This window comes from Bactrocera latifrons, unplaced genomic scaffold (assembly GCF_001853355.1).
Source record: "Bactrocera latifrons isolate USDA-ARS-PBARC rearing strain unplaced genomic scaffold, ASM185335v1 scaffold_85, whole genome shotgun sequence".
NCBI lineage: Eukaryota > Metazoa > Arthropoda > Insecta > Diptera > Tephritidae > Bactrocera > Bactrocera latifrons.
This window is the reverse complement of record NW_017537545.1, coordinates 296,541-317,336: the sequence shown is the minus strand read 5'-3', so window position 1 is coordinate 317,336 and position 20,796 is coordinate 296,541. Positions and strand designations below refer to the sequence as shown.

Sequence of the window (20,796 nt, the reverse complement as noted above, 5' to 3'; positions counted from 1 at the left end):
ACGACCGATCACTTCCGTTTGAAGAACGCGGCGAGACTGTGGCCGGCACTGGCTCGTGTCTGTGCTTTTCAACCATTGCGAAAATTAGAACGGTACTACAATCCACAGGGAAACGACCCAATTTGACCGATTTGATTTTGCTACACCACCAAATTTCGTTGGTAATTAATGAAATGCAAAAAATTTTCGCCTGCCTTTGACTTTTGGACTCATGTTTTGTCGAGGTAAGCGCTTCGAATTGGCAATATTCTTGTATTGTCGAGTTGTTCAAGTGGTGTTGTTATGCATTTGCCCGAGAGAGTTACCTACGTTAACAGTTATATACATAGCACATAAATCAGGAACACATAAGTACATGCGTTTGCGTTTTTCATTACGGAAAATTTTGTTTTCGTAAGCTAAGGGCAATGAGTGCGTGTCAAAGTTATGCCCACACGCACCGTGGCCAATTTTCGGGGTTACTTGGGTGCAATGCTCCAGTGCATTGCCAACATTTTAAAAATGCTGCAAGTTACTGTTCTAAAACTGCCACTAAAATTTCGAATAAACTCGCACAAACACAGTTACTTACATATCTAGATCTGTATCTGGAAGCATATGGGTAGATTTAAATTGAAACAAGTAAGGAAGGGCTAAGTTCGGGCGTCACCGAACATTTTATACTCTCGCAAGACAAGTTTCATCAAGATATCTCAATTTTTACTCAAGTTACAGCTTGCACGGACAGATAGGCAGACATCCATATTTCAACTCTACGCGTCACCCTGATCACTTTGGTATATGTAACCGTATATCTGACGATATATACCGTTATTAGCAACTTTATTGCGAGAGTATAAAAATGATGATCTCTGAATTGCATGAAAATATCTGAGAGACTTACCGATATTTTCGGTGAAAAATTAGGTTAGGTTAGGTTAGGCACTGAGTTCTTCGTGTTCGATATCAGGGACCTTGAAAAGTTGTAGTCCGAACACGACAGATATATGCACATACATATGTACGTATGTTTATAACAATATTTTTATACTCTCGCAACAAAGTTGCTAACTCCGACCGTGCAAGATGTAACTTGAGTAAAAATTGAGATATCATAATGAAACTTGGTACACGTATTTCTTGGCTCCATAAGAAGGTTAAGTTCGAAGATGGGCAAAATCGGCACACTGCCACGCCCAAAAAATTTCGAAACCTATAAGCACGAAAACCTATAAAGTGTGACAACTAAGCCAAAATAAAGATATTAAAGTGAAATTTGGTACAAAGCATCGCATTAGGGAGTGGCATATTTTTACGTAATTTTTTTTTGGAAAAGTTTGCGTGGCCCCGCCCCCTACTAAGTTTTTTTGTACATATCTCGGAAACTACTATAGCTATGTAAACCAAACTCTATACAGTCGTTTCCTTCAGRCATTTCCATATACAGTTCAAAAACGGAAGAAATCGGAWAATAACCACGCCCACCTCCCATRCAAAGGTTATGTTTAAAATCACTAAAAGTGCGTTAACCGACTAACAAAAAACGTCAGAAACACTAAATTTTACGGAAGAAATGTCAGAAGAAAGCTGCATGCAGGCTTTTTTTAAAAATTGAAAATGTTCGTGACGTCGCCCACTTATGGACGAGAAACCATATCTCAGGAAGTACTCGACCGATTTCAATGAAATTCGGTACATAATATTTTCTAAGCACCCTGATGACATGTACGAAATGTGGGTTAAATCGGTTCACAACCACACCTTCTTCCAATATAACGCTATTTTGAATTCCATCTGATGCCTTCTCTGTATAATATATCCATTAGGAACCAACGATGACAGCGGAATAAAACTTTACACAAATACGATATTTGATGCGAGAGTATAAAACGTTCGGTGACATCTGAACTTAGCCCTTCCTTACTTGTTTTTTATTCGGTTTTGTGTTTCATTTCATCACGGAAAGATTTACGCCTGTACAAGGTTTACAAACGCTCACGGTCTTCGCTCAACTTATGGTCAACTTAATCGACCCAATGAGCGTACTATTCGCAACACCATGTTAAGACTCAGCATTCAATATTGTATACATTTGACCGAATAGAAAGGAAGCATTGAAGAAAATATAGCAGCCGTAGCTGAGAGTGTACACGAACACCGTGGAGAGTCAATTCGATGCCGTTCGCAGCAACTCTGACTGACGTATGGAACAACTTGGCGCATTTTACTTTGAGATCTTAAATGCAGCTTGAGCAAGAACTAAAGCCGCTCAACCTAACCTAGCGGCATTGCTTCGCTCTATGGGCTCTTGAAAAGTTCCAGGAAGATCCGACGTTTTCGAACCAAATCTTATTCAGCGATGAGGCCCATTTCTGGCTCATTGGGTATGTAAACAAGCAAAATTTTAAGCATTTGGGACAAAGAGCAACTTGAAGAGATGCAAGATCTGTCATTTCATCAAGGAAAAACAACGGTTTGCTTTGTTAGCCATTGGAATCATCGGTCAATATTTCTATAAAAATTATCGGCGATATCGTGCCGTGATAACCGACTATTTGTTGCCTGAAATTGAAACTCGTTATCTGGTCGACTTTTGGTATCAATAAGACGGCGCCAATCAAATCACTTTGAAAGCCGATAGTCAGCTAAAAAAGCTTATGGTTTCTGTTTGGTAAGTTTTCAAGTGTATTGTGAGCAGCTGTACTCAAACAGTAGAGGCCTGAATTGATTAAAAGAAAAGGTGTACAAAATTTCTTGGATGGGAGAACCTCAAATCAGGACGTCAAAAACACTTAAACAAGTTTTTTGGCTGCAAAGTGGCTCAAAATGGAGTAATTATATTGGGTAGTCGAAAAAGTCTTTTCGTATTTGTCAATAGATGCCGTTGCAGTCGTACATCTCCGGTGCTGCCAATCACATTGCTATGACACAAATACATATAGTGTTGGAAAGATGAGATTTTAAGCATCATATAACCAAAAAAAATTAATTCGAGTAAGTTGAAAAAAAGTTGCATCTGTTCAAAAATTAGTTGAAGAAATTACGAAATTCGCTTCATTTTGAAATTTTTGCATAAAAAAGGGAAGAATGCCACGCAAGCTACCAATGAAATTTTTGAAGTTTACGAAGACGATGCTGTATCAGTTCGTATAGCACAACAATGGTTCCCTCGCTTCCGTTCTGGAAATTTCGACGTGAAATTGATTTGATGCGCTCTGGTCGACCTTTCGTTGAGAAAGTCGATGAAATTATGGAAAAGATTGACCAAGACCGTCACATAAGCAGCCATGACATCGCTCAGGAACTGAACATTCATCATCAACTGGTTTTGAACCATTTAAAAAAAAAGCTGACTAGAAAAAGAGCTCGATGTTTGGGTTCCACATGAATTGTCTGTGAAAAATTCAATGAATTTTACTAAAACGAAATGAAATCGAACCATTTCTGAACCAAATGGAAACAGGAGATGAAATGTGGATCAAATACGACAGTAATGTGCGAAAATATCATAGACCAAGCGTGGCGAAACTCAACAAATCCGTTCCCACGACAGTCGGGTCTACGAAAACCGGAACGGACCCGGATTTTTATTCGGCCAAGGACTGTCAACTCGGCAGAATTCTGCCGTTACAACAACAACAACAAACTCAACAAATGATCGCAAAGCCAGGATTGACATCTCGAAAGTATAGTTATGCTGAGTGTTTGGTGGGATTGAAAAGCAGTCATCCACTATGAGCTGCTCCACCCTGGTCGAACGATTGATTCTACATTTTACTGTTAACAACTAATTAGATTGAAGCAAGCAATCAAAGAAACACGGTCAGAACTGATCAAAAGAAAGGGCTTCGTCTTCCATCAGGACAACGCTAGACAACACACATCTTCGAAGAATCGGTAAAAACTTGGATAGTTTGACTGGGAAGTTTCGCTATATCCACCATATAGTCCTGCTCTTGCAGCATCAGACTACCATTTGTTTCGGTCAACGCAGAACTCCTTTAATGGAGCAAAGTTGCCTTCAAGAGAAGCCTGTGAAAATTACTTGTTGCAGTTTTTCGCCGAGAAACCAGAAAAGTTTTACACGGATCGAATAATACATATCTCTGGCGGAAAAATGGCAAAAAGTGGTCGACCAAAATGGTACACATTTGGTTCATTAAAGTTCATTATAAATATAAACAAACACAAATAAGTTGAAGTTTGATTACAAATACGAAAATACTTTTTCGACTACCAATATTTTAATGAAATGTTTACAGAACATAAAAATTAAGTTTAAATTGCACTATTAATGAGAAATTACTTAGTTGACTATATAATACATTAAAATAGATAATATTTAAATATTCAATAAAGGGAATATCTAAATTTAAAATTTCATAAAGAGAACTTTTTAAACCTAAGTAACTGAATGAACCACAATTTTTATTCGGTCAAGGGCTCTCAGCTGGGCACCATGCCTAGAAATTACTTCAGGTATGTTTTCGGCCGCTATAGCAACAACCAACCGTCATAATTCATAAGTCATATTATCGAAGTATGTACAATGTGTATTCAAAAAATAAAGTAATTTTCGCTTTTTAAAAAAAATATTTATTCATTTGTCTATATTAATACTGTCGCCTTCAAAATATTCTCTAAACGATATTATGCACTTATGTTAGCTTTTAATACAATCCTAAAAACAAACCTTGTTCAAGAATTCACGAAAACAATTTTTATTAAAAAAAAAACGTAAATCGCCAAATGAAAATTGGACTCACCAAACAAGTGATTTTGTATTTTAAAATTTCTGTTATTTTTTTATACACACCTCATATGTTGAATTCATTATTATATATAATGAAAAATTCTACAGCGTTATATAAAGGGTAGCTTTGAAATTCAGAAAATGTTGAATGACATTGGACGCTTAAACAATTGAGCACTTACCAGCATATTAGTCAATATCAGATTTTATATGTATGTTCACCACCAATTTTAAAATGAAAAAAATAATTAAATTATGTCATCTTCCAAAAATATCTATTTTATTCAAACTTTCAATTAATTCATTTTTCGTCTTTCGATTTTCATACATAAAAATAAAGATATGTATACGATGCTATCGTCTATAGAAAAATCTAGAATTCATAAAGAAAAATCTTATACTGTAATATACATATTTGTATAATAGCATCAAGCAAGTAGTTCAAAAACGATTATAAGTAATTCAATAACAAGGCACTTTTATATTTTTTGGGTGTACAGCAAATTAATATTTGCTACCAATTAGAACTTAAAATAAACCGATTTTTCTATTCTTTAAGAATCCAAAATTATTTTCAAAATTTTATATGGAATATTTTATGAACACTCAGTGAGTACATACTCAAATATTTGCAATGTTAGTTTTAGTGAGATGAGTTCTTACACCGAAGACAAATTATTACTCAATTTATGTTGCTTGTAGAGTTCGTTAATTAAATCTCGAAATAACATTGGATTAATATTTACACTGACTTTAAATAGCAAAAACCAGTCACCAAAGCTGATGTTCTCTAAAGCGAGCTGTACCTGTGTCGTAGACATTGGACGCAACTGAGTACTTATCATTTTTAACCGAAAAGTTCTACTGGACATCAAAAATAGCCGGTACAGCAAATTCAAACCGGCGATTACTGCCATAATAAGGAACCAGCACCATAAAAAAACAAAAATCTTCTCGTTTAATATATTCAGTGGGAGAATACAAAGAACGTCGCGCTTGGTTTGAGAACCACCTGGTCCGAACACAAAGTAGTCGCATTTAGCAACTTTCGGAAAAATTCGGGAGCTCATTCGATTCCAGTTGTCCCAATCATAACGTAGAACGGCAATAAGCGCTTCAATATACTTTGTCCAAAATCCGTTTAAAAACACGTCAAGCAACAAAATATTGATAATCTGTAATTATTAACATAAATTATACACTGTACATATGTATACAAATATTACTCATTTCAAAAGAAGACTCTTATAAATTAAACAGAGAAAACTTTTCAACGATTTAGATAAGCCTTAAATATTATTTACTTACACCAATTACAAAATTTAGCACTTCACATGTTAATCCTTTTACCATATAACAAAAGTGTATTTCCTTGTAGTTGGTTGAGAAGTATTTCACTAACAATTTTAAACGTTCTACGTAAGTATTTTCGGGAATCAATGCATCACCTACATGATTAAAACAACAATATATACTTGAATAAAGCAGAAAGAAATTTAGACTCACCAACTTCGGAGCACAATTGTTTTAGTCGTTGACCTTCCCACATCTTCCAAAGGAAAGATGGAAAATAAAAGAAAACCGATTGCAAAAGTAGCAACATAATGACCCATTGGTAATAACGCAAATACACTCGTTCTGTTACACCATAAACCTCTGGGATTAATCCCTCTGCTATATATGGAGAGGCTTCTCCAGTCTGCGTATTTAACAATTTGTTGCCATGTGGTATACGATCTTGTACATCGTAAACATTGTATATATATGTGCCCAATGTCCAGCAATATGAGTTAACAAATTCACCGTATTTGTCATCGCCCAGACATTGTATAGGCTCACCGAAATATTGCTTTGCTGATAGCAGAAATGTGCAAGTTAATAAAATCACAACCGTACATTTGGAGTGCAAAGTGAATACCACATCATATATGCGTACTGATTTCAATTGCAAATATTTCGAAAGCGGTTTCACGGCGGCATACATATTGACCGTTTGTGGAACAAATATTTCCAAAATATGAAACACGAAATCGCAAATTTTGTATTAATTTTACTTTGCAGTGTACATATAAATTCGTGATTTATGTTATTGTTGCTTAACATGGATGGAAAACACGTTTCAAACGTAAAAGCGCTTGTTTTCATTAAATAACGGATTTTTTGTAATTTACAGGAATACATTTCCATTCTACAAATCACATAATCTACTACAATCGTTTTGTAGAACTCACAGTCGTAATTACACATTTAAGGTTAACATAAAACAGTTTTTACAAAATTATAACAAGAAAATTATATATTTACGAAACTGTATCATACACAGACGAAATAAATAAATAATTCTAATGTAATRCAAAATATATGAAATCACCAATAGAGATTTCAAAATATATAATGGTTATCAAAATCTAAAATAAAGTTAAAATCACATATCCTTACGGCAGCCACACTTTTATTATTATAGTTACAGTTTTTAATATTTTTCCCAGATTATTTATAAAAAATAAAATAACCATAAATAAAAATAGAATAACCATAAGCCCAATCAATTCTCTTGCTAATTTTTTGCATTATGAGCACTCTGTTTCTAACAGCTGTTGCATATCGCAAAACAACCCTCAACGCGGAAATAGCATTATATTGCATTGCTATGCATTACCGTTAAAGAAGTAAAAGGTAATAAAGCCGAAAATATTCTTACGAAGCTCTAATATATTTAATTAAACAAATTCGTGAATTCAAATGCATTAATCCAAGCTATGTGGTTGCCGAATGAAAAAGTGTCATTGTCAAAACAGGTTGGAGGAAAATCTAGCATAATTCCAAACTWGTTTATTTATTTATTGATTTTTCAAAAACACCCTATTTTCATTCGTTCTTCGCTTGTGGCAATGCAGCTACAATGCTTCATATGGAATATCCTCATCAAGCTATCTACGCGCCGTTAAACCAGGTGATTACTGATTCCGACGAGGAATCAGAGGAGGAAATTCACAACAGTATAAAACATTCAAAGCAAAAAATATACCAGCAACAACAGGTAAATCAAAACGCATGTATTGTTAAAAAGGAGCCTCCCAGAAGTCTCGCACTACGCCAATTACAGAACGACTTGAATACTACTCATCTTAAGTGTCACGATTCGCTTGTTTCATCGAAAACAGGTAAGAACATGCAGTTTTCAAAAATTTTGTTTGGGTTACCGATAATCTGTGCCAAATTCATATTACCGCGAAAGCGTGTATTAATTTATATGTGTGTTTAGGTTAAACAAATCGGGAAAAAAATTAATAAAAGAGAGGGCGTGTAGCTACTCCTCATTGGATGGAGTACCCTGAACAGGGTATACTCAGTTTATAACACATAAAACGTCGAAACGCGAACGAAATAAATATTTATATGTATATATACATATGTATATATATAATATATATATGTATATGTATATATAATATATATATGTATATATATAAATGATGAATATGTCGAGCTGAGTTTTTATTTGGCAATATATCTTCACGAAATTTGACATTAATTATTGTCCAAGGCAAACCAAAAAACTGTTCTGTGTGCATGTTTTTCAGGAAATAATTCACTAAACAACAAGGGACAGGAGCGAAGACCCAGCAGTTACACGACCAACATGCAAAACACTTTTCGTTCCGTGATGATGTCCGATATCGGATTAAATGACCAGGCCAGCAGTTTTTCAAGTTTCAATAGCGACTATGATGAACGTAACCATCTTGATGCTGATAACGTAGCTATTTTGGGACGCGGCAGCTTGAAGGATCTCAGCACACATGAACCTATGACACCGGCACGACGTTGTTGTTTCATATCTTCGTTGCTTTTATGTGTGTTTGCTGTTTTTGGTTTTGTTTGGTTGGTGCCCTGCAATAAATCATGCCCCGCACCTGTAGATCAAATACGAACACACAATTGGCTCAACAACTACACAAATATCGAACTGAAAGGCGGTGTTCACGTGGTGGGCGGCTTACGCAGTTGGGAAAATAATTTAATATTCTTGTATCGCGGTGATGATTTCTTCCCGAATAACAACAACGCCAAACGCAATGGCATTATATCGCTAATTGGCAGTTCTGGAGCTGTAGCCTGGTACGATCAAATGGTTGACGAACCTGTAGCCATTGATTGCACACTAATAGACGTAGATCAAAATGGACGTTCCGATTGCTTAGTGCTTGATGAATTAGGTAAATTGGGCGCAATAGATCCAATTTCCGGTAAATGGTATTGGCATTATAAAGAACGTTCACCACACAGAGTAGATGCGTTGGATTTCCCCGTAATACTGCCAGATTTAGATGGCGATGGCGTTTTAGAGATATTAATGGTAACTAGCATCCCTTATGAACTGCGCACACGCAATCTTGTGCATAAAGGTGAACTGCGTGCTGGAAATCATCGGGTCGAAGAGAGAAATTTCTTACGTATACTCTCCGGCCGCAGTGGCAAACCAATGGGTGATGGCTTTAAGGTACAGGATTGCGATGTGTTGCACAAGTTGCAATTGGAGAACTCTCAAAAGGTAACATTCAATTGTTGGCGCAATAATACCGAAGCGCAACGTTCGAAAAGTTTAGCAGACTTATTTGCCTTAATAACAAATAAATCGATTGCAACGGGCCAAAAGCTTATGCCCGCTTCCAAAATTGCGCAGCACCGCCACTATGGCCAACGCAAAGAAACCGACGCGCAACGCAACATTTACTCGCTCAGTGGGCGTGAACTGATCGTGGAAAATCGCGGTAAGTGCCCAGATGATTGCAACGTCACGTTCGTGCTACGCGAAACACACGGCAACAAAACTACCGTCCTGCGAAACTTCACCAATTCCGCAATGTTTGGCATGGTGCCGGCACAATGGCATTTCAAAAATACCAAAAATGAAATGTCAGGTTTTGTTATGAAATTTTGGAATTGGAACAACCAAAAGGATGCACTTCGCACACCAAGCAAGGTTGAGCCCTCAACCAAAGCAAACAATGCGCGCAATAGCGCCGCAACGGCAAACAAAAAGGCCAAAACTCACATTGGCAAGGAGAATGCCACAAAAACTACCAAACAGAACCACATCACGTCAAATAAGACAAAACGTCAAAGTGATAATGATAAATTACACAACGAAGAGCTGGTACATGACTTCCCCACGAAGGCGTTTAGCGCATTTGACTATCTCATACAAAAGCGACACACCTACACATTGCCACTAGCTGAACAGAATGTCACCCGTCGGCGACGTAGCAGTAACAGTAATTTACTGCTGAATAACTACAAAATGCATATGATTACAGAAACTGTAATGTTGGTCATATTCACCGGCGCTGATTATCGCATCGAAAACACCTCACAGAGCAATATTGTACAATTCTGTCGAAATGATCATAACGAAATTGTATGCCAGCCGGATCTGAATAACCAGGAGAACTCTATGCTCATTGCTGATTTCGATATGGATGGCTCACAAGAATTGGTTTCGTATTCGTCGACTTTCACAGAGCATGGCGATGACCCTGAAGATTGGCAGTTGGTAACATATGTACGTTTGTTGCGCCTACAGGCGGAGATGCCAGTTGTCTATGGCGAGAAATTAGTTGAATAAAATATATTAAAAGGAAATGGGACATGATGTTTTGACTAAGTTATTAGTAAGAAATGACGATTTTGTAATCATTGTTATACATAGGTATATGTATATAATATAAACACACAATAAATTACATACATACATACATGTGTTGTATATCATACTGTTCTCATATATTGTATAAGTATATCAAATAAAATATTATACAGTACGTAGTGTATACAAGTTAAAATCTACAAAAAACATAGACACTCTTAACTACATAGATACTTAAAAAATACATAACATACAAAAATGAAAATGAAAAAATGCCACAGGGCTAGTATAAATGTACTCAAAGGCAATGCTAACATAAATTCAAATCATTCAAACTATTTTATTCAATTCAATAGTATTTTATGCTGATTTTTACTCTTCCATTAAATATTGTTGTTATGGTCTTGGAGACCACATTAAATCTCTTCTATAAAGTTTGCGCCATTATATTCTGAAAACTAAGTTTGCACTGAGCATTGCCGTTGAGCCTAAAACTAATTAATCTAAACTATTTACATAATTACAAACATACATAGTGAATTAACAGTAATTCATCTAATTTTTCAAATAAAAGTAAACAAAGTTAGAAATTTCATATTTTTATGGCAACTTTTCTACGTTACCAGATGATGTTATAACTATGACGGCATAGTTACTGCATCGAAGCACAGCTCATTAGAATCCATTGTTGAATCTGTTGAAGTGGTCAGTAATAAGTGGCTCTTTACTTTGATCTTTGTTTTTACTGTTGTTGCATTTTCTGCGCAAAATGCATTTTCACCAGGAATTGCAGCAGTTGCTTCAATGTTGCCATTCTTTTTTTCATGTTTCACTTGATGCAAATCGAATAAACCCTTATTTATGGTGGCATATGTGCACATTTTGCACTTATAAATGATGGAATCGGCCACATGTGGATGTTTTTGTTGAACATGTTTCTGCAAGAAAATTATTGTAAATAAAAAACATACACTTTTGGTTAGGATATATTAAAATTAAATAATTTGTATTAAATATAGTATATTTTAAACAAGGAAAGGCTGAGTCATGCGAGACCGAGCAAAGAAACCTTCCGCTTGATGGCTAGGTCTGTGTAAAGAACGAATTGAACACAATTTTTTACCAATGCCAAATATTGTGAAGATACCTCGTAAAATGAAAAATTTTTTCATACGAAGGCATGATTTTGATCGTTCGGTTATTATGGCAGCTATTGCTATAGTGTTCAATTATTATATTTATATATGTACTATAGGGTTTACGTTTGGGTGTTACAAACATCATGGTAAACTATTTAGAAACCGGAAATATGAGCTAATTCTTAAACTTTTCAAATATCGGCCATTCTAATTTCAACTAACGATATATTCAGCTATAATTTAAAGTCAAATAAACTAGGCAAATGATTTTAATTTGGTCCAACCTAAAACTCGACCAAAAGGACTTCGTGACAAACTATAGAAATTTAGTTGTTATCCCTTACCTGATATGCCACGCTCTGTATTGACTTGTAATCACAGTGAACACAAGCATACATCTTCGCATTATTGTCGTGTGTCATTTTATGGCGTCGAAAGGCGTTGTGATCACTGCCAGAATAGTCGCAGACGTTACATTTAAAACGCCGCGATGACTCGTGCGTTTGCATGTGCAATTTGATAGAGGAGCGTGACGTCAGCACCCGATCACACACCTCGCACTGTATCGCTGCGGCGGCGTTCTTGCACAGATGCTCTCGTAATGTTTTCTGATGTGAAAAAACAGCTTCGCAGTCCTTGCATCTGTAAAAATGACGCGCTGCGGTTACAGGTACTTGTGTGGCATCAGATGTGCTGGCGTTAGTTGTTGTTGGCGCTAACACCATTGGACCGTTGCTTTCGGAAGCTGATATATCTGCCTTTTTAGAAATTTCGCGCTTCGCTGATGGAGATGTTGTGGATTTGTTATGGTTGCGGTGCCAACGACGATGATTTTTCAATTGTTTTGTATTCTTGAAAGCTTTCTCGCACTGGTCGCACTTGTAGTTGCGTTCGTCATAATGAATTTTGGAATGTGTGTTTAGTAAGCGGGAGTATATCGGTGTTTTGAAGCTGCACAGTTCACAGCTATACAGCTCCATGTCGATTTTGTGCGAACGCCAGAGGTGTGTATGCAACGAATTCCAGTTGGTAAACGGCGCTTTGCATTCAGGACATGCCATGGACTGTGGAGGAGATTCACTGCAATCAAAAAGTTAGTTTTTAATAATAAATCACAAAACTGAACGATACGAGTAGAATCGGAAATGCATAAAATATTAAAAAAAAAAAAAAACAATTCTAATCTAGATGTCTAATTTCTTACCTGCTATGGCACCTTATGTGATAATCTAGCGTGCTGGACTTTTTAAATCGAAAGGCACAACCTGTTACGGTGCACTTCAGGTATACGCCAGCTCCATTTTCATTAAGCGGTTGCTTGCGAAGCTTCGTTATGCCAGTACGATTCGAACCAAACGGACGGCCACGTACCGAAGTGCCACCCGTTACAGAGACAGCAATTGGTGTTTTGGTCTGCTGTTTGTCTAAGCTCTTCGTACTATGAGATTTGATCGTTGGTGTTTGTGCCTTTGGTGTTTGCGACATTGTCGTAGCGTTAGGTGCTTGCATTAGATTATTCGCTACATAAATGCGTCCACGTTCCGTTGAATTCGCAGGCGTGTTAACGTTTGTTATTGTTATAGCTTTTGGTGGTAACATAGGTACAAGTGGCGGCACCGGTAAACCAGTCGGAGCAACAATAGTTGTTGAGGTATTTAAGTTACTGCTCACAGCATATGTAGCTGAAGTCATTGGTGTGAGCGGTGGAATGTCGTCAAAGTTGTTCGCCTTATTTTTTTGTGGAGGTGCCGCATCGGTATGTTCTCCAGGGGTGGCTTGATGCAAGCGCTCCTGTTTTAGTACTTCTGCGCTTTCTAATAGAGCTGTATCAATCGACTCAGGTTCTGTTTGAGGTTCCGACATAACCTCATTACAGATCGCAGTCGCATTAACTAAATTTTCAGAGCTACAAACCGGTTCTTCAAGGCTTATGTTTTCAGCGGAAGGGATTTCGCATTCAAAACTGAAATTTGTACTTTTTTGTTGTTGTGTTACAGTCGAAGTCATTGTAGGGTGAACGTTTGTTATAGACTCTGAACTGACATTTAGTTCAGCACTAGTACCGGTGAGCTCTTCCATATCTGGTATCGATATCAGCGATATTTGTGGTGTATCTAAATCGTGTATTGTCTTTTGAGCTGAGGGTAAAGTTGGCGCCATAGTACTCGTTATGATCTCCCTAATATCGTCACCTAAATCATAGTCATCATGCCAACCGTTTTGTGTTGAAAACTCATTCAATTTAAATGATTCACAGCCGTAGGATATCGCTTCAATTAGATTACTGGCATTGCAGTTATCAATTGCCGACAGGGACTCTCCATTTGCATTGTTCGAGCGCACAAAGTTTTCACTCAATTCCTCTTCAACTAGATTGGCTTGATTGCCCTCCAAATTCGGTGCTATTAAGTTTTCAACGTCTTTTCGGTTCATTAAATTTAGTTCGTCCACAGTACGCAAATGTAATAGGCCACGTGGTTCTTGGAACTGCGGTTCTTTCAGAATGTCTACATTTTTTATAAAAATTTTCTGCTTTTGCACATTTGTAATGGCAGTAGCTTGTGTTAGTTGAGCATCTGTCGTACAGTTGTTATTATGACTTACTGTTGTACTCATGGTAGGAGGTGACGGTGTAGGTTCAGTTGTCATTGGTGTTATCGCATCCGCAAACCGATTAGAATCCATTAGGAAATTTTCTGCAGTTTGTTCATTGCCATACGTGTAGTTATCTGAGACGGTGGTGGTACTGTTTACTAAAAAGTTCCCACCCCCACTATCGAAGAGATATTGATCTGATATGGTGCCAAGCGGCAGCTGTGACATGCCACCATTAAAAGGCGGCACTGTTGCGTTCAGGCTATCAACGGTATCTAGGTAGGAATTCACCGTTTGTGGTATTGTTGGTTGCATAAAATTGAAATTCATTACGTTGTTGGTGGACTCTGTTATAGATGGAGCATTGATATTGTTCGAAAATGTCATTGGTTCTTTAAGTATATCAACGTTTTTTATATAAATTTTAGGTCTTCTTGGTTTTTCGAATTCATTTGTGAATTCAGCTATGCCAGCATCGCCATTATTACCAACGAGTGGTTCTCTATTCGGAGGCACGGAATAACTGTATTGCCCATCCGTGTCATTTATTCTACTGTGGCTGTTATCACAGTTACTTTCGTTGTTGTTGTTGGTGTTGCTATTGTTTGGTACGTGCAAATTTAAATCATTGCAGACGCTAATGAAATCGCCGAATGATTGCAACTCATAATCACGACGCGCCAAAGCTGGTTCACGTAGTACATCAACACTCTTAATGGAAATTTTTTGTTTTGGTGGATTTACTGACTTGGTTGTTTCTACAGTTGCCGCTAAAGTTTCATTAACGATATTATCAATATTATTGTCGTTTTTGTTGTGAAATAATGGTTCGCCGTTAGTGAGCATGCCTATAAGATCCTGCTCCTCCATGCTAATGCTGCCAATGTTTTCTAGTGCATTGCATTCATCATTTTCAAAATGAAAAAGGCTATCATTGATTAGATTATCTTGTTGCTCAATCGGATCTCTATTCGGTTCGCGCAAACATTCAACATTCTTCAAATATATCCGACTTCTGCGCTGCATTCCTTTAATAGAGGCGTCATTGGAAACCTCTATATCAGATGTTTTTACGTTGCTAACCGTGTTCGATGGCTCAGAAGGTTGGTTATTCCTTTTAATAGTCTGCATTAGTTCTGTTATATCTTCTTCGGACATTAAATGGTCTTCTCGTAAATGAGTCTCTACAACCGAGTAAGCGTAGAAAATATTGTCACAACCTAAAACCAGGAATAATAAATTAGTTTCAGTATAACTATATGTACATATAATTTACAAGGAAAATATTAAAATAAACTTTGACCTTATCATCATAATACCCTACACAAACAAATACCATATAAGAACATACTATATTATATCATAATAAGAAAGCAGAGGAGTTCCCGATTCAAGACCTTACCTAGACATTGTAGTTTCGTTCGACTAATGGCATTTTCACATATACGGGAGGTTCCTTGAAAATTGGAATTGAGGTGCAGTTGCAAACTTCTTTCGGTCAAACTTACAAAAGCGCAATGCTGGCATTTATAAATATCTGGAAAAGTAAACGATGCTCCCCTTTTTTTGCATGTTTTTGTGTTTTTTTCATTGACTTCATCCGAATGTCCACGAGTAGTTTCTAAATGCGAATAAATTACTTTCTCATTTTGAGTAAAATTTTTAGAAGTTTGGCTGTCACTTCTTTGCTGCACAGGTACTGGTGGTGTGGGAGTTCCATTTATTCGTTCTTTGGCACTTTCAGAATTTTCAGATTTAATTGGTTCAGCTTTTATTTCTTCTTGATTATTATTAGTGAGATTTCTTCTAAATCTTGTACTATTAAATGCACTCTGTGGTTGCACATCCGTCGTGTGAATTTGAACGAATGGTATTTGTGTAAAGGCAGTATTACTCGCACCATTACCAATATATGTTGCACTGTTATTATTATTACAAGTAAAGCTCATTTGTGCGGGAACTATACTTTGCGTAGTACCGTCACACATAGCACCAATTAAATTATTATATGTCGACGGATGATGGAAAGACCGTGAATGTTGATTTTGTGATTGCTGTGGTGTTATCTCTTTATGGTAATCCGTTCCGATAGTTGCGTGAATCGAAGTGGCCGCTGCCATTTCTATAGCTAGGTCAGACGGCTACAATATAGTTAGAGTAAAAACAATAACATTGTATTTTAAAATTCTGTACTGTGGCTCACCAAACCAGAACCACCAATTAAATGCTCGTAGCTGGAGATAACTCCTTCGTTCATAATTTTTCTACAACTTTTCCTGTTCACAATTTAATCTTCAACTTTTCTGAATGACAAACAAACATAGAAACAGCTGTGTAACGAAGCATAATCAAAACATAACCATAAAATGGTTATTCGATTACTTTGAACTACCAACTACACTGAAATCTTATATAAATACCAAGAAAAAAAACATAAGCTAAATAAGCTTCAATATATTGAAACGTTGGCGTTAAACACCAGGGAACTCGTAAATCCTTTGCTTGAGGAAGACATGAACGTATACAAGAATTTCGGTCAGTTTAATGAATGTAGCATAAAGAAACTCATAGAAAATTTAACAGGCATCTCTATTAGCGCTCTTGAGTATTTAATCAATGATTTAACCAGCAATCGACATGTATGGAATAATTATACGGAGATTAGTGCAATTATATATTATTTTCAAAAATATATAATAATTCCAACATTATTTGATTTTGCTTAAAAATCATGTGCAAATATTTACAATTTTAACATTGTGAATTCTAGATAAAAAAAAAGTAAAATATAAATCTGTAAAAACTCTATATAATTAAAAAAAAATATTTTTTATCTCTTTAGAATATTTAAACAGCAAGACCAATTTTATTTGTGATAAAAATAAATTATTTTCATAATTTTGTTATATTTCAACATTCGTCCGATCACTTTACAAGCTGTGTGTAGTCACTGTCATTGAATACAACCATGTCTACTTTGACATTTTTAATGCGGCAATTGGGTAAAATCGCGTAAACTGGTGTAAATTTCTCGTTTGCGTTGTTGTTTTTGCTAAAATAATATAATTTGAACTAAATAGTAATTTCATTTATTAAAAAGTAAGGCCCGTAATCAACAGCAATCATGCCACGAATAATGATAAAGGGAGGTGTGTGGAGAAACACCGAGGTAAGCATGCACAATTTTTAACATTTTCTCTTGTAACATGTCCTAACTTTAGGATGAAATCCTGAAAGCAGCGGTTATGAAATATGGCAAAAATCAGTGGTCCCGTATAGCATCACTACTGCATCGAAAGTCAGCCAAACAATGTAAGGCACGTTGGTACGAGTGGTTAGACCCCAGTATTAAGAAAACAGAATGGTCACGGGAGGAAGATGAGAAATTATTGCATTTGGCGAAATTAATGCCAACCCAATGGCGTACAATAGCTCCCATCATAGGACGTACTGCTGCACAGTGCTTGGAGCGCTACGAATATCTTCTGTAAGTATATACAGAGCTTTTTGAGCTATTGCTTCTATTTCAGCAATGTTTGTTTTCATTAAAGTGATCAAGCGCAGCGGAAAGAGGATGGCGAAGATGGTGGAGACGATCCGCGCAAATTAAAACCGGGTGAAATAGATCCCAATCCGGAGACTAAACCTGCACGCCCAGACCCTAAAGACATGGATGAAGATGGTTTGTTTAGATAATTCATTATTTTCTTTACTACTAAGTTTTTTTGTTATTATATTTAGAATTGGAGATGCTGTCAGAGGCACGCGCTCGTCTAGCCAATACCCAAGGCAAAAAAGCTAAGCGCAAAGCGCGCGAAAAGCAATTGGAGGAAGCACGGCGTTTGGCAGCTTTGCAAAAACGGAGAGAACTTCGTGCTGCGGGTATTGGTAGCGGTAATAGAAAACGCATCAAAGGCATTGATTACAATGCAGAGATTCCATTTGAGAAACGTCCGGCTATTGGTTTTTACGACACATCAGAAGAGAACGTCGATAAACAAGGACCTGATTTCAATAAGATGAGACAACAAGATCTTGATGGTGAATTGCGTTCCGAAAAGGAAGAACGAGAGAGAAAGAAAGATAAACAAAAACTGAAACAGCGCAAAGAAAATGATATGCCACTAGCCATGTTGCAGAACTTAGAACCTGAAAGGAAACGCTCGAAATTGGTACTCCCTCAACCACAAATATCTGATCACGAATTGCAACAGGTTGTTAAGTTGGGTCGTGCTAGTGAAATAGCCAAAGAAGTAGCAGGTGAAAGCGGTGTTGAAACCACAGATGCACTTTTAGCTGATTACTCTATCACGCCACAAGTAACTGCGACGCCTCGCACGCCAGCACCTTTCACAGATCGCATAATGCAGGAGGCACAAAATATGATGGCTCTAACACACGTTGATACACCTTTAAAAGGTGGTATCAATACTCCACTACACGAATCGGACTTCTCGGGTGCGTTACCCAAATCGGCCTCGATTACTACACCCAACACCGTAATAGCAACTCCATTCAGGTTAGTTTATATTTCATTTACACAGTGACCGCTTTGATTTATTTGCAAATATTTCTTTCGTTGACTAGAACACAACGGGGTGGCGATAGTAATACACCAGGATTTGCTACACCTGCGTCCAATGCTCTAGTGCCACTAGGAAAAACACCGCATGCTGTTGTGGGCCAAACGCCCACTTTAGTAAGAGACAAGTTAAGCATCAATCCCGAAGATAATTTGAATGTCGGCGAAACACCTGCAGTATATCGCAATTATCAAAAGCAACTGAAACACTCCTTACGTGAAGGATTGGCAACATTGCCTGTCCCACGTAATGATTACGAAATCGTTGTACCTGAGCATGACGACCATGAAACCACCGAGACGAAATCAGAAAATGTTGTAGAAGATCAAGCTGATGTTGATGCAAGAGCAATCGCTGAAGAAAATGCCAAACGGCAACGTGAATTAGAGAAACGTTCGCAAGCCATACAAAGACAACTACCACGACCAACCGAAGTGAATACAAAGATTTTACGACCACAATCCGAGAAACAAAATCTCACTGACATGCAAAAAGCCGAGGAACTGATAAAGCATGAAATGATCACAATGCTCTTATTTGACTCTGTGAAAGACCCCGTGCCCGGTCAATCACAAAACAAAATTGAACAATTACAAAATTACTTTAAATCAAATCCATACGAAGAGTTTAAGAAACCCGATTTGGAGAAGGCTTCAAACCTTATCAAAGAAGAAATGGATGTCGTTAAAGAGGGCATGGGTCACGGTGACCTACCGATGGATGTTTATTCGCAAGTGTGGCAAGAATGTTTAGGCCAAGTGCTCTATTTGCCATCGCAAAATCGCTATACGCGCGCTAATTTGGCGAGCAAAAAAGATCGCTTGGAGTCAGCCGAAAAACAATTGGAACAAAACCGTCGACACATGGCGAAGGAAGCAAAACGCTGTGCTAAAATCGAGAAAAAACTAAAAATTCTAACAGGTGGCTATCAAGCGCGCGCACAGGCCATGATAAAACAGTTGCAGGACACCTACGATCAAATCGAGCAGAATTCTTTAGCATTGTCAACTTTCAAGTTTTTGGCTGAACAGGAAGCGGTTGCCATACCGCGACGCTTAGAGGTAGTTTAAAAAAACATTGATATATATCTAATATAGATCTAATTTTTTTTTTTGCTTGCAGTCGTTACAAGAGGACGTACGCCGTCAAATGGAACGTGAAAAAGAATTACAGCAGAAATATGCTAAACTATGTGAAGAGCTTGACCAAGCGCAGCAGGAAATAGAATTGTACGAAAGCACTGAGCAAATCAATGAGATCACTGAAATCGCTGAAACTGATGAAACTTCTAATTGAATGCAATAACAAAATATMAGCATTTCAAGATAACCTTTATGATTGATTAGGAAAAAAATACACATATTGATTGACAAATAAAAAACTTCAAAGTATCTTCAATCTAGGCGGACTTTTTATTATATTTTGTATTAAAATAAATTCAGTCACGCTTGGACATGATTGAATTGCCATAATTGTGAATACGAGGATACAATAAATATTTTATTTGGTGCTACAATACTATGAAATTGATAAGTTTCGTAATAGAGTAAAATTATGCCTAAGGATTTAATTCGCCAAACACATTTTGGAGCTAATATTTCTAAATGTTTAAATTACCAAATATCGCAATAGCACACGCGTATTATATATGTATCAGATCGGTTGTATGCGGTGTCAAGTCTTAAATTATATTTGTCTTACAATTTTTATTACTTATATATTGATATTGCGCATATGCCTACATGTATCGCATTTATAGCATTCACATATGGTACAATAAAATTTAGAATTGCGTTGCAGCACTTACGTGTAAATTCATTTTTTCTTTCAATTGTCTTTCATATTTCGTATTTTGCCCAATAATATAATACATTACACAAATAAATGGGTGAGGTGTAGGCATTAATAAGCAGCTTGGAAGTGAAAAATTTACAGAAGTGCAATAAATTTAAAATACTAAATAAAATTGTGTACAAATAGCCACTTTTTGGATGGAGCGCTACATGATCTAACGAACTAACCCAATATATGATCAAATCAAAAATAGTCTACAGTTATGTATGTATGTATGTATGTGTATATATGTGTGTGTGTGTG

General features: G+C 36.8%; 4 protein-coding genes across 4 annotated transcripts; 2 read left to right on the top strand and 2 right to left on the bottom strand.

Annotated features, from left to right (window-relative positions):
* Nucleotides 1-5,075: 5,075 nt before the first annotated feature.
* LOC108977165 (innexin inx5) lies at nt 5,076-6,867 on the bottom strand. The gene is made up of 3 exons (XM_018946738.1): nt 6,239-6,867; nt 6,041-6,180; nt 5,076-5,907 (listed from the first exon to the last, which is right to left on the bottom strand). The coding sequence occupies exons 1-3, from the start codon at nt 6,714-6,716 to the stop codon at nt 5,392-5,394; spliced, it is 1,134 nt and encodes a 377-aa protein (XP_018802283.1). The 5' UTR covers nt 6,717-6,867; the 3' UTR covers nt 5,076-5,391.
* Nucleotides 6,868-7,305: 438 nt separating this feature from the next.
* LOC108977203 lies at nt 7,306-10,384 on the top strand. The gene is made up of 3 exons (XM_018946789.1): nt 7,306-7,530; nt 7,630-7,896; nt 8,317-10,384. Exons 2-3 carry the CDS (start codon nt 7,635-7,637, stop codon nt 10,359-10,361), a joined length of 2,307 nt encoding a protein of 768 aa, XP_018802334.1. The 5' UTR covers nt 7,306-7,530; nt 7,630-7,634; the 3' UTR covers nt 10,362-10,384.
* A 92-nt stretch (nt 10,385-10,476) lies between these two features.
* LOC108977202 lies at nt 10,477-16,399 on the bottom strand. Its single transcript, XM_018946788.1, has 5 exons — nt 16,320-16,399; nt 15,519-16,257; nt 12,726-15,336; nt 11,866-12,601; nt 10,477-11,320 (listed from the first exon to the last, which is right to left on the bottom strand). Exons 1-5 carry the CDS (start codon nt 16,371-16,373, stop codon nt 11,021-11,023), a joined length of 4,440 nt encoding a protein of 1,479 aa, XP_018802333.1. The 5' UTR covers nt 16,374-16,399; the 3' UTR covers nt 10,477-11,020.
* Nucleotides 16,400-17,095: 696 nt separating this feature from the next.
* Nucleotides 17,096-20,101, top strand: LOC108977212 (cell division cycle 5-like protein). The gene is made up of 6 exons (XM_018946806.1): nt 17,096-17,285; nt 17,338-17,603; nt 17,668-17,798; nt 17,858-18,635; nt 18,704-19,760; nt 19,822-20,101. Exons 1-6 carry the CDS (start codon nt 17,241-17,243, stop codon nt 19,993-19,995), a joined length of 2,451 nt encoding a protein of 816 aa, XP_018802351.1. The 5' UTR covers nt 17,096-17,240; the 3' UTR covers nt 19,996-20,101.
* Nucleotides 20,102-20,796: the final 695 nt, after the last annotated feature.

Coding starts and splice junctions, on each gene's coding strand:
- LOC108977165 (XM_018946738.1), bottom strand. CDS start 6,716: ATGTATGCCGCCGTGAAACCGCTTTCGAAATATTTGCAATTGAAATCA. Junction 6,181..6,238: donor ACAATTGTGCTCCGAAGTTG/GTGAGTCTAAAT, acceptor TTAATCATGTAG/GTGATGCATTGATTCCCGAA. Junction 5,908..6,040: donor TGCTAAATTTTGTAATTGGT/GTAAGTAAATAA, acceptor TAATAATTACAG/ATTATCAATATTTTGTTGCT.
- LOC108977203 (XM_018946789.1), top strand. CDS start 7,635: ATGCTTCATATGGAATATCCTCATCAAGCTATCTACGCGCCGTTAAAC. Junction 7,897..8,316: donor GCTTGTTTCATCGAAAACAG/GTAAGAACATGC, acceptor CATGTTTTTCAG/GAAATAATTCACTAAACAAC.
- LOC108977202 (XM_018946788.1), bottom strand. CDS start 16,373: ATGAACGAAGGAGTTATCTCCAGCTACGAGCATTTAATTGGTGGTTCT. Junction 12,602..12,725: donor CACATAAGGTGCCATAGCAG/GTAAGAAATTAG, acceptor TTTTGATTGCAG/TGAATCTCCTCCACAGTCCA. Junction 11,321..11,865: donor TACAGAGCGTGGCATATCAG/GTAAGGGATAAC, acceptor ATTTTCTTGCAG/AAACATGTTCAACAAAAACA.
- LOC108977212 (XM_018946806.1), top strand. CDS start 17,241: ATGCCACGAATAATGATAAAGGGAGGTGTGTGGAGAAACACCGAG. Junction 17,799..17,857: donor TAAAGACATGGATGAAGATG/GTTTGTTTAGAT, acceptor TATTATATTTAG/AATTGGAGATGCTGTCAGAG. Junction 18,636..18,703: donor GTAATAGCAACTCCATTCAG/GTTAGTTTATAT, acceptor TTCGTTGACTAG/AACACAACGGGGTGGCGATA.